Source organism: Plecotus auritus (genome assembly GCF_963455305.1).
Source record: "Plecotus auritus genome assembly, chromosome: 8".
In the NCBI taxonomy this organism is placed as follows: domain Eukaryota; kingdom Metazoa; phylum Chordata; class Mammalia; order Chiroptera; family Vespertilionidae; genus Plecotus; species Plecotus auritus.
The window spans coordinates 32468347-32481357 of record NC_137782.1 but is presented as its reverse complement, the minus strand read 5'-3'; the positions used below and the strand labels follow the sequence as shown (position 1 = coordinate 32481357).

The window sequence follows — 13011 nt, the reverse complement described above, 5'->3', positions numbered from 1 at the left end:
TAGCTAACATATAAGTATTCTGCGCCCCTCTTCTTCCCTTTTTTCTAGTCATCTGCCGCATTTTATTCAGCCAGCTTCACTCCCTCACAAGCTGTTAAGAGTGTGTCTAGACAAGTCACATTAGTTTGGGGGCCTTTCTGGAAAGGTCTGAAAGCCCAGGTCAAGTCCAGGAACCGGAAGCACACTGCTGAAAGTCAACCACTGGCAGCGGCGTCCCTCCGTGCCTGTCCGAGTTGTGGGTTCTTTGCACAGCCACACCGCACCTGCCTGGATGGAGCACAGCCCTCTCCTCAGGTTCAGAAACCCTGTGTCCTCTCTCCTATACCCAGCACCGAGCATAATGCCTTATGCTGCCAGGTGTCCTGTAGATGTTTCTAGAACTTGGTTCTCAAGCCTACACATGACTTCTGTTTCCTCACCTTGTGTTTCTCTCTTGGCCTGTTGGCATCCTGCAGGCCTTGCCACAGTTGTACCGAAACTACTGAGTCAGGTCCAAAGCTGAAGGACGCCCCTAGACCCTCCCCCACCATCACCACCAGTACGTCACACCGTTGGTCACCACAGTCTTGACCATCTTGAGTCTGAGCTTGCCCTCCCTGATGTCAACCCCATCCTACTTGTTTTGTCTTTCCAGCCACCCTTTCTTTGTGCCCTTCCGTCCCTTACCCCTCACACGTGCTCCCCTCCCTGTCCACCAAGTACTGATGAGTCTCAGCCAGCCTCTGCCTGGAAGAAGTTACACCGCGTGGAGCCAAGGAGAAATGGAGTCTCAGCAGCCAGGTTTTCCCAGCTCAAATCCGAGCCCAGGCACTCAACTACCAGCATCCATGCCCAAACCGTACATATTGTTGTATGACTCCTCTTAGACACCTTTCTTATGTTTTATACTCAAATGTTCCCAAAGAAATATGTCATTGTCAGTGGGACTATAGCGAACTCACTTCTAAAGACATTTGCTTTCAGTCTAAACTTCTTCCCAAAAAGAGGGGCTCCTCTCCCCATTTTACCTCTCAGCACATAAAGCAAGACAGATTTGGAGTGACTAAGAAGACCAAGAATAATACCGTAAAGTGTTATGTAATTCAAGCTTGATGTTCCAAAGAGAATTTGGGTCAGATAACTTGACAGAGCCTTGTCTGGAAGCAAAGACTAAAGTCGTGATTCTTTGAGTCCCTAATGAAAATACCCAATTATTTGTTTCTGTTCCCACACAAATCACTTTCTCTGGGGAGTGTCTTCGGCATGCTCCAAGGGCACATTTTCCTCAGAGAATTAGGCTTTTACAGCAAGAATCTTAGGTGTAAGAGTGGGAGTATTATGGAGGGGAAAAGCAAAAGCTAAGAAAGTAATTTTTTTGAAAAATAATACTTAAGGAAAATTATGTTCCCATCACTATATAGTAGATTTATTTAATTCTCTGCTCTGGGCCATGGTGGATCTGATTACTAAAACTTAATACCCATCCCAGTTGTTTTGTGAGATTATAATTGAGAAACAAAAGATAGAATTTTCTATCTCTAGATAAATCTTATTGTACCTTTAAGAAAAGTGTAAGAGCAACAAAAACCATGAAACCTTGCCATGGTGGCAGGGAAGGTCCCTTGGCTCAATCCTCCTGCCTTTGAAACTACAGGGAATTCTGATCCTGCCCAGGCCTCGTGGGGCATGGTTTGGGGAGAGAAGCAGAGAGAGGCCAGAGCTATGTAGGTAACTATTTCTGTACACAGCTGCACTGGAAGGAATTGAAAGCTACTGGAACTCGTAAGTGAAATTAAATAGGTTGCAGGATACAAGATCAAATGCAGAAATCAACTGTATTTCTATGTACTAACTATGAAAAAAATCCAAAAATGAAATTTAAAAAACATGTACATTTAAAATAACATCCAAAAAAAGCTACTTAGAAAAAAATGTAACAAGTGATGTGAAATATCTAACACTGAAAACTGAAAAACATTATTGAGAGAATTTATATAAGACATAAATAAATAGATATGTCATGTTAATGAATTAGAAAACTCATTTAAGATGGCAGTTCTCCCCAAACTGATCTATAAATTTTTTAAATGGGCAATTTCAATCAAAACACCAACAGGCTTTTTAAATAGAAATTGACAAGCTAATCTTAAAATGTATGTGGAAATTCAAAAGACCTAAAACAGCCAAAATGATGTTGTAAAAGAACAGAGTTGGAGGACTTAACATTACTAATTTTAAGACTTACTACCACCTGGGTAGCATGGCTCAGTGGTTGAGTATCGATCTATAAACCAGGAGATCACTGATCAAGTATGGGTCAGAGCATATGCGCAGGTTGTGGGCTTGATGCCCAGTGTGGAGTGTGCAAGAGGCAGCCAATCAATGATTCTCTCTCATCATTGATGTTTCTATCTCTCTCTCCCTCTCCCTTCCTCTCTGGAATTTAGTTTATAAAAATTTAATTAAAAAAAGACTTATTGCCAAGTTTTAATAATCAAGACAGTATGGCATAAGGATAGACATAGATCAGTGGAACAGAATTAAGAGTCCAGGAACAGACCCACATGTGTATGGTCAGTTTCAACAGCAGTATTAAGGTAATTCAATGGAGAAAGAATAGTCTTTTCAGTAAATGTGCTGAGGAAGTTGCATATCTTTATGGAAAAAGGTAAAACTTGACCTTTTCCTCATACCAGCCCCCAAAATTAACTCAAATGGATCTTAGATCTAAATGTAAGTACTGTAAACCTTTTAGAAGAAAACTTTAAGGAAATATTTTTGCCTTTAGGCTAACCAAACATTTCTTAGAACACACAAAAAAAGCATAAATGCTAAAAGGAAGAAATTGATTAATTGGACATCAGCAAAATTAAAAACTTTGCTCAACAAAAAATGTTTAAGAAAATTAAAATGCAAGCTACAGTTTGGGAGAAAATATTTGAAAGACCTATAGTTGACAAAGGACTTGAATCAAACAATTTTTTAAATCTCTTATTCTTATAAAAGAATAAAACTCAATGGGGATGTAAAGTACAGCATAGGGAATATAGTCAATAATATTGTAATAACTATGTATGGTGTCAGGTAGGTACTAGACTTATCACATAGTAAATTATATAAATATTTAACCACTATGAAATAATATAAAATAATATTGAATGTCAACTGTAATTTAAATTTTTTAAAAACAAATGAAACTAACAAGACATACAACCCAATTTTTTAAATGGGCAAAGTATTTGAACAGACACTTCAAAAGAAGATATGCAAGTAGCCAATAATTACATGAAAAAATATCCAACCTCATTAGAGAAATGCAAACTGAAACCATAATTAGGTGTCACTACAACTCCAATAGAGTAATTAAAATTAAGAAGACTGATAAAAACCAAGAATTGGTGAGGATGTAGAAAAATTAGAGCCCCTCGGCATTGCTCTTGACAATGTAAAATAGAATAGCCACTTTGGAAACCAATTTAGCAGTTTTTTAAAGTTAAACATTCACTTACCATTTTACCCAGCAATTCCACTCCTGGGTATAAACCCAAGAGAAATGAAAATAAAAGTCCACACAAAGACTGTTGCACAAATATTCCTAGTGGCACTATTCATAACAGTCAAAAACTAGAAATAACCCTCCCAGCTGGGTTGAGTGTTGACCTATGAACCAAGAGGTCACAGTTCCATTCCCAATCAGGTATCAATCCCCAGTAGGGGGCATGCAGGAGGCTGCTGATCAGTGATTCTCCTCATCATTGATGTTTCTATCTCTCTCTCCCTCTCCCTTCCTCTCTGAAATCAATAAAAATATATATGTTTTAAAAGTAGTTTCTAACGAATTAAAAAAAAAGAAAACTAGAAATAACCCAAATGTCCATCAACTGGTGAGTGAATAAATAATTGCCCCCTAAGCCCTCCGATAGCCCCAAAGGTTTGCATGCACTCCCAACCTTGCCAGCCACTCACCACTTGCCTTTAGAATGGTGCCTCCTGCTTACTTAAACCACCATGTTCCTGGCACAAGAGGAGAAATCTTGGAGGCCCTAATCAAAGGCCTTTGGAGACTGGAGTGCAGATATGATTCTGCTAGTGTGGGAGCTTATGAAGACAGTGACAAAGATTGGGAAGCCAATGCCTGCAAAATCCAGCTCATTAATAAGAAAGGAAAAGCAACAGCACTGGGTGAAGAAGTTCACAAACAGGCTATGGATTTGGATATAGAATTTGATGTGCACCTTGGAATAGCTCATACCCTATATATTAGTTGGGCGGCACATGGTGAGCCCAGTCCTTTCAATGGCCATCCCCAGCGCTCCAGTAAAAATAATGAACTTCTTGTTATCCACAATGGAATCATCACCAACTACAAAGACTTGAAAACGTTTTTGGAAAGCAAAGGCTATGACTTTGAAGCCAAAACAGATACAAAGACAGTTGCCAAGCTCCTTAAATACGTGTATGACAATCGGGAAGGGGAGATACCAGTTTTACTAACTTGGTGGAGAGCGTTATCCAACAATTGGAAGGTGCTTTTGCACTTGTACTTAAAGTGTTCATTTTCCTGGCCAAGCAGTTGGCACAAGACGAGATAGCCCTCTGTTGGTTGGTGTACAAAGTGAACATAAACTCTCTACTAATCAAATTCCAGTGCTCAACAGAACAGGCAAAGATAAGAAAAGAAGCTGCAGTCTCTCCAGTGTGGACAGCACAACTTGCCTTTTCCCTGTTGAAGAAAAAGCGGTGGAGTATTACTTTGCTTCTGATGCAAGTGCTGTCATTGAACACACCAGTCATGTCATCTTTCCTGAAGATGATGATATAGCTGAGGTGGTGGGTGACCGTTTTTCTACCCATTGAATTAAATGAACAGCAGGGGCCGAAACCGGTTTGGCTCAGTGGATAGAGCGTCGGCCTGCGGACTGAGGGGTCCCGGGTTCGATTCCGGTCAAGGGCATGTACCTTGGTTGCGGGCATATCCCCAGTGGGGGTTGTGCAGGAGGCAGCTGATCGATGTTTCTCTCTCATCGATGTTTCTAGCTCTCTATCCCTCTCCCTTCCTCTCTGTTAAATATCAATAAAATATTTTAAAAAAATAATAAAATAAATAAATGAACAGCAGGGGATCACCCTGGAAGAGCTATGCAAACTCCAGCAGATCGTGAAGGGCAACTTCAATCCATTTATGCAGAAGGAAATTTTTGAGCAGCCAGAGTCAGTTGTGAACACAATGAGAGGAAGTCAATTTTGATAACTATATGGTGAATTGGGTAGTTGCCATGAGGGACAAAAGACTGATGTGAAAGAGATGTCAATATTCTAACAAAGTGTTTTATTGAAAATTTAGCCCTAACCGGTTTGGCTCAGTGGATAAAGCGTTGGCCTGCGCACTCAAGGGTCCCAGGTTCGATTCTGGTCAAGGGCATGTGCCTTGGTTGCGGGCACATACCCAGTAGGGAGTGTGCAGGAGGCAGCTGATCGATGTTTCTCTCTCATCCATGTTTCTAACTCTCTATCCCTCTCCCTTTCTCTCTGTAAAAAATTAATAAAATGTATTTTTTTAAAAAAGAAGATTTATATTTAGCAACTAATATATAGTCATTTGCTTCTATGACAGTATTAAGTTACTTTGGGTAAATCCAGCAATATGAATTCCTAAAGCCACCTTTTACTTTGTGACAAGGAAAGTTGTTTCAAAGGATGCTGCTAGCCCTAACCCATTTGGCTCAGTGGCTAGAGCGCTGGCCTGTAGACTGAAGGGTCCCGGGTTCGATTCCGGTCAAGGGCATGTACCTTGGTTGCGGGCACATACCCAGTAGGGAGTGTGCAGGAGGCAGCTGATCAATGTTTCTCTCACATCGATGTTTCTAACTCTCTATCCCTCTCTCTTCCTCTCTGTAAATAATCAACAAAATATTTTTTTTAAAAAAACGAAGGATGCTGCTATCACAGTGGATGGAATTGAGCACTTGTGTCCACACAGGTTTGAGTGATCCAACAATCACAGTTCGCAATTAACTCATAGTTTTGTTTTTTAATGCCAAAAAAAAAAGCAATAAATTACTATCCCCAAAGAGTGTGATTTTAAATGTCTCTTTCTTAAATACCTAATGCTTCTGGGTCAGATTTAACCCACCTGCTTGACTATGTCTAGTCATAATCATGGCTCACATAGAAAATTTAGAGCCACTAAAGCAGAACTTATAATAGGCATGTGTTCTCATTGCTAAAGTGGCAGTGCCACTAGTAAATTTATTGAATAATAAGAACTTTAAGATTGTTAGCTAAGTGTATTTCTGGTTAATGAAGGTCATTAACTTTTGACTTGCAATTTTTATTTGGGGGAACTTCCTGGAATGATAAGGGTGTTTGACAGGTTAATTTGCATGATGATGACATACATGCATCCATTTTTCATCACACAGAATTCGAGATCTGGGCATTTTCCCGTGCGTCAAGTAGACTTCCGCAAGGAAAATCATTCATGCGCTACTTGCAAACTTTGTGGGGGGCAGTTTCTTTTTACTTTTTACTTCTTGAAGGATTATATAACACATGCGTCCTCTCATTTGTAACTTTTTCAAATTTTAGGAGTTCTTTGATCATGTGAAGAAACTTTGGGATGATGAAGGCGTGAAGGCGTGCTTCGAGAGGTCAAACGAATACCAACTGATCGACTGCGCTCAATAGTAAGTCTGCCTAGTCAGGCCCAGGCTTCTTTGAGGCTCGGATTGCACCACAGGGGGCTGCCCTCCCAGGGTCACTGACGTCACGTCTCTCGGATGCTGGGACAAATAATTAACGTCTCACTGCAGAAATCAGCTTTCAAAATGAGGCACATGTAGGAGATGGAAAATTGAAAATCCAGTAGGAATCAGTGTTTCGGGGAAGAATCAGAAGCATGTGGTATTATTTTTATCCTGACCATTGTTTTCAGTTCTATTCATTTTTACTTCTATAGGGTTATAAGCATAGTGTAAATTATAATGTAATGAGATATTCATTATCATAGTTCAATTTTGTAGCAGGGTCCCCAAATTAAAATAATAGCAACACTGCAATCAAGCTCAAGCTCTTACTTAAAGTAAAAAGTGATACACAGAAGTAAATTAGGACCCTGAGAGTAGATGATGATTACTACTAAGTAAATGTTTGGTGAGAAATGTAATGAAGAGAAATAGAAATAAGGAAGTTTCTATTTCTCTTCATTACAAAATAGAGGTTGGCTGATTGCTTTTCCCTGAAATTCCTTGGTATTTTAGATTCATTCTATAACTATCCTATCTAATAAAAGAGTAATATGCAAATTGACGATCACTCCAACACACAAGATGGCTGTCCCCATGTGGACACAAGATGGCCACCACAAGATGGCCAGCAGGGGTGGGCATTTGGGAGGGACCAGGCCTGCAAGGGAGGGCAGTTGGGGGCAATCAAGCCTGCAGGGGAGGGAAGTTAGGGGTGACCAGGCCAGCAGAGGAGGGAAGTTGGAAATGACCGGGCCTGCAGGGAAGGGCAGTTGGGGGGGACCCAGGCCTGCAGGGGAGGGCAGTTAGGGGTGACCAGGCCTGCAGGGGAGGGCAGTTAGGGGTGACCAGGCCTGCAGGGGAGGGCAGTTAGGGGTGACCAGGCCTGCAGGGGAGGGCAGTTAGGGGCAAACAGGCTGGTAGGGGAGCAGTTAGGCATCAATCAGGCTGGCAGGGGAGTAGTTAGGGGGTGATCAGGCTGATTGTGTTAGTAAGATTTACTTAATCTCCTCCTTATCTCAACCAAGAACTGGCTACACCCTCCACTCCCACATCAACCCCCCAGTCTGCAAGCATTTGCTGAGCAGCAGCTGTATCCTCAGCTCCGCATGGCATAGTAAAACCAACATGCAGCACAGACTGGCTCCACTCACACCGAAATGACCAGTGGAAGCTTTATTGAGCTGCCACTGCATATGCTAAAGAAACTACTTGCTAATTAAAATTTTATTAACTAGAAAAGTATTTTAAATTTCTCATTTCCACCTGGCTGGTGTGGATCAGTGGTTGAGCATCAAACTATGAAGCAGGAAGTTACGGTTGGATTCCCAGTGAGGGCACATGCCCAGGCTGTGGGCTCGGTCCCCAGTAGGGGGTGTGCAGAAGGCAGCCTATCGATGATTTTCTCTTATCACTGATGTTTCTGTCTCCTTCTCCCTTCCCCTCTCTTCATTGTAATCAATAAAAACATACTTTAAAAAAAGAGGAAGTAGATTAGTGGTTGCCAGAGGTTTGAGGGAGGGAGAATTGAAAGTGACTACTAACCGTACAGGGTTTCTTTTAGGGATAATGAGAATGTTCTGGAATTGGGTAATAGTGATGGTTGCACAAACTTGTGACTATACTAAAGACCACTGAATTGTATACTTCAAAATGGTGATTTTTATGTTATGTGAAATTGTATTATGTGAGTCATATCTCAATCTGAAAAAAGAAAGATAACAGGGAAGGAAGAATCAGAGCAGGAAAAGTAACGGGAACACTGGTCAAGCCTGGCCAGCAGGGCAGTCTCCTCATGGAGCCAGGGGTCCTCTTGTCATCTATAGATGACAGTCTAAACATGCATTTATAGGGCCTGCTTCTTCATCCTCAACCATGCCGCTCTCCAAGCCTGCACACGCATACACGTGGTCCTGGGAGCTCCCAGATGAGAAAGTGCCTATACTATGCAGGTGAAAAGGCCATTAAGACCTATGTTGTGCTATTTGGCATGCAAGGAGTGGAAACTTGCTCAGGCAACTTCAGGAAAAGGGAAATTTGCTCTAAGTCTCTAAATTTGCTCGAAGCCACTAGTGAGTCTGCAGCACTATAGGGAACCGTTTTTCTGTTCCTGCTGGCTAAGCATTTTGACTTCACTTTTCCTGTCTGCTCTTTTCATCCCTTGCTGCTGATCCCAGAGGAAGCAGAGGAGATCAGTTTTGTTAGCAGCCATGCAGTCTGTTCCCATCTAGCCTTGTCCCCCACCTCATCACACTGGCCCAGTCATTTGCATGGCCCTGACCAGAGGCTGTGCTAAGGCCAGGGCAGCTGGACCGCAGTCTCCCACGCCAGGACTGACATGGCTAAAGGCGTGTGGAACAGTTACTATAACTGAGCTTTCAGTATTGTACTTTTGGTAAAAATGGGTGTATTTGAAGCATCCAGCAAGCTGTGCAAATGACCAGAGATTATATTTGATACACAGTTCCCCGCTTTCCACTGGGAACCTTAAAAACAATCTCTACTGCGTTGTCCCCCAAAATGCATTTCCTCTAAGTCCTAATAATAAATGATTATGTAGCCATGGAAACGGCTATTTTGGGAGAGAGAAAATTGGATCTTAAGAGCAGGTTTATAAAGTCAGACTTTGCTTAATGTAACCTGAAGCTCTGCAGCTGAGAGTGTAGGTTCTTCTGCTTTGTACCAAGGTGTTTATATGCTAAGAGCCTCTCCAGGAGTATATCCATTTGATTAATTGCTTTTCGAATACTCTCAAAGGCAGAGAATGTCCTAGAAAAAAGAAAAGAGCAGTGAGAACATGATTTTCTGCTCGTCTCCTGTCTGCCTTTGCAATCTGTCAGGAGGCCTGGCGACTACTTGTAGCCTCTCTCTAGTACTGACTTGGAGCTCATGGCTCTCAAGTCCTTTCATCTAAGCTTTCAGGACAATCTGGAAATTATTAGCAAAAATGAAGTTTGAATCTCAAAGTTGAACTTTTATTTTTTTGCAGGTCATTTTAAAATTAGAGAAACTACCATGTACTGTTGAATTCATTAAATATGTAATCAACTGTCTGGGTACACATACACATTCTTCTGAACTCTCATTTGACCTTTATTTCTGACCTTTATTTTCTCGATCTGTGGACTTGGAAATGTTCCTGTTCATGGGCAGTGCAGTATACTTTTTATAGGTATGAAGAATAAATTTAGTGGCAGGGCAAGTAGGTAGACCAGATATCTCAGTGTAAGTCGGTCAGCCCCTAGTTATCTATGTCTCCTATGCTCATTTGTAAACCCTCATCCTGGGAAGGAATTACCAAGAGGGTTTGATTAGCACCAATGTTTCTATGTGAGTAGGAAACTTGTACTGCACTTGTCCTCCTGTGTGTCTCTCCTTTACTATCCCATGACTACCATGCTCATAGCACTCTAACTCCAGATGCAAGGGGGGAGTTTTTTCCCCACCATGCAATTCTCTGTGACACCAGCTGGTTGTCCTGCAATTTAACTCAATTCTGACACTATCTACTGGAGACAAGGTCAGACCCAGAGGTTAAGGGCTGAGTCCCGTGAGGTTGCCCCACTTCAGAGGCCACTTGCACATAATAGGTCCCCAGGTTACCCACAGCTTCTGTTCAACTTGGCTGCAGATCAGAGGTTCCCATGATCTCCTCCCCTTTGGGTTTATTTGCTAGAACAGCTCACAGAACTCAGGAAAACACTTACTTATGTCTGCCAGTTTATTAAAGGATACGTATGAACAGCCAGGAGAAGAGATAAATAGGGGAGGCCTGGGGATGGGGAGACTGGAGCCCAGGAGCAGGGGTTGCATTAGCCCTCAGGTACATGTGTATGTTCACCAACCTGGAAGCTCTCCAAACCCTGTACTGTTGGAATTTTTATGGACACTTTGTCATGTAAACATGATCCCTCACTACGTCCATTTCCAGCCCCCTCTCTCCTACCTGGAGACTGGGGGTGGGCCTGGAATCATGGCTTGGTCCTTTTGGTGACCAGCCCTGGGTGGCTCCAGGAGCCCACCCAGAGTCACCTGATCAGAACAAACAAGACCTCTATTATTCAGGACATTCCCAAGGACTTAGGAGCTCTGGGTCAGGAACTGCAGTCAAAGACCAAACAGTAGATCAAAAGATGTTCCTAGTGCTCTTGTGACTTCGGAGGTTACAAGGGTTTCAGGAGCTCTGTGCCAGGAGACAGGGGCAGATATATGTTTGTTTGTTTTTCTGTTATCTCACACTTGTACGTGGATTATTTAAATCTTTCAGAAAAACTACTCCCTTGAGTGGAAAATCCCAGTGGTTTCCTTTGCAACACCTCATTGAATCCTCAGACTTCCTGCAGAAGACAGGACCCTGGGACTAGCTCGGGCTCCAAGTCCTTGCCCCTCACACTAGTTTCTGATGCTGTTGCCCATTCACTAGGTATTGTTAGGTTCATTTTGAAGGCTGTGAAAATCAGGCCCTTGAACTATACATGGCAAAATAATAATAATAATGTTTTTCTACCTTAGAGCTATATTTTTCCACTTATTACTTAGAAGTGAGACCCTTTGTCAAGCAGAATTCTGTGTAGGGTAACATAGTGAGGAGGGGTCAGTGGTGGTGAGGACCCCAACTAGTGGCCCTTAGCCCCTCCCAGACTCCTTTGTGGCCCCTCATTTGGCCCCAAGACACACCAGGCTCCATAGGGCCCAGTTTAAAAACGAGGGCCAGTTTCCAAATCTGTAGCCACAGGAATACCAAGTCAAAGTGCTATTTTCTTAGAATAAATATATCATACAAAAGTAGTATTTTTTTAGAATTCAATGTGATAAATGTTCACATCAATCACACGTACTTATTATAAGTTCTGTGTAGCTATTTTGAATAAAATAAAATTGAATTTCAATATTCATAGATGACGGTTGAGTTTTGCATTAGGCTCCACATCCGGTTTTTTCCTGCTGGGGTAGGGTGAATGGAAATATTCCGGTTTATGTGGATGAGTAGTAGCCAATGGTAGCAAAAACTGGTATGTTTGTTTGTTTGTTTGTTTGCCCTGTAATCACAGGAAACATTTTCAGTTACATTATACAGAAATGTGAAAAGGAAGAACGGTAAGAAATTTTCTTCCAAGTTGAATTCATAGCCTCTAACAACTTCTTACAGTAGCTAACATAAATGTGAAATCTGAAAGATGCTTAAATTTTTAAAGACACAGATACTGTCTAGTACGGAAATGTGTCACATTTTCACCTTTGATGGTGTGGCAGGTACTGTGTGAGGAGAGCTCGGGATGGCCCTTGATAAAGCAGCGTGCTGCATCCTCTGTGCCTTCAGGGACCTCCCTTCACGATTATACTGGGGGCAGAGGCTGCGCCATCTAAACAATGGCCAGTGTTCTGCTCTAACCTTCCTTCCGGACAACACATCTGCAAGAAGATGAAACATGTGCATAGTATCTTGACAGTTTGGGTTACGCAGGTACACGCAGGTGTCAAAACTCAGCAAATGTACACTTAAGATTTGTGTTTCTTTGGATCTAAATTTTACATTTTAAAAAACTATGAACAAATATTGATGTCTAGATAAAGATCTGCATGCTGAAATATGTAAAAGGAAGTGTACCAGTGTCTACAATTTCCTTGAAATGCATCAAAAATAAGACAGATACATGGATAGATATGTGGGGTTTTTTAAGTATAGTAAAATGGTAATGGCAGAATCTAGATGGTGGGTATTCAAGCATTCGCTATAAAATGATTTCAAATGTGTTGTATGTTTGAACTTTTTCATAATAAAATGTAGAGGGGAGGAAAATATACATATGTATAGATGTGATAAGAAGTGTAAAGAAAAATCAGAAACAGCAGCACAAATTAACCCATTGGTGGTACCCCACAAATTGCAACATGGCATTTAAGACATTTGTGTGAATGAGGGGCTTTTTTTTACAGTTCTTTCCAGTGTTTGCTGAATTCTTTGAAACACTTACAAGGAACTCAGAGAATTCATCGAAAACCACTACTACTATTAACAAAGTACCTAAGGCTTGTGAATACCTTAAGAGGTGTGTCCTGTATTTCTAAGCTTCAAAGTGTAGCTGTGAAATAGGTCATTACTGAAACTTACCATGTGGGGGTGCTATTCTATGCACATTACATGAGTTAACAAATTGATGCTCACACTAATCCAGGGGTGGGAACGTCCAGCCCAAGGGCCCTATAAAGCCCCAAAAATCATTTGGTCTGGCCCTGCCAAGGCATTAGGGGTGAGTTCATTGAATGCTTGACCAAATATAGCAGCTAA

The 13011-nt window shown here is 41.6% G+C and overlaps 1 protein-coding gene across 3 annotated transcripts in view; it reads left to right on the top strand.

Moving 5' to 3' along the window:
- The window catches only part of GNAL (G protein subunit alpha L), a 100827-nt gene that overhangs the window by 65501 nt on the left and 22315 nt on the right, over window positions 1-13011 (top strand). For all 3 annotated transcript variants that reach the window (XM_080685271.1, XM_080685272.1, XM_080685273.1), the window contains one exon: window positions 6568-6665. In XM_080685271.1, the coding sequence (XP_080541397.1) occupies window positions 6568-6665 (98 nt within the window). The remainder of the gene's footprint in view (window positions 1-6567; window positions 6666-13011) is intronic.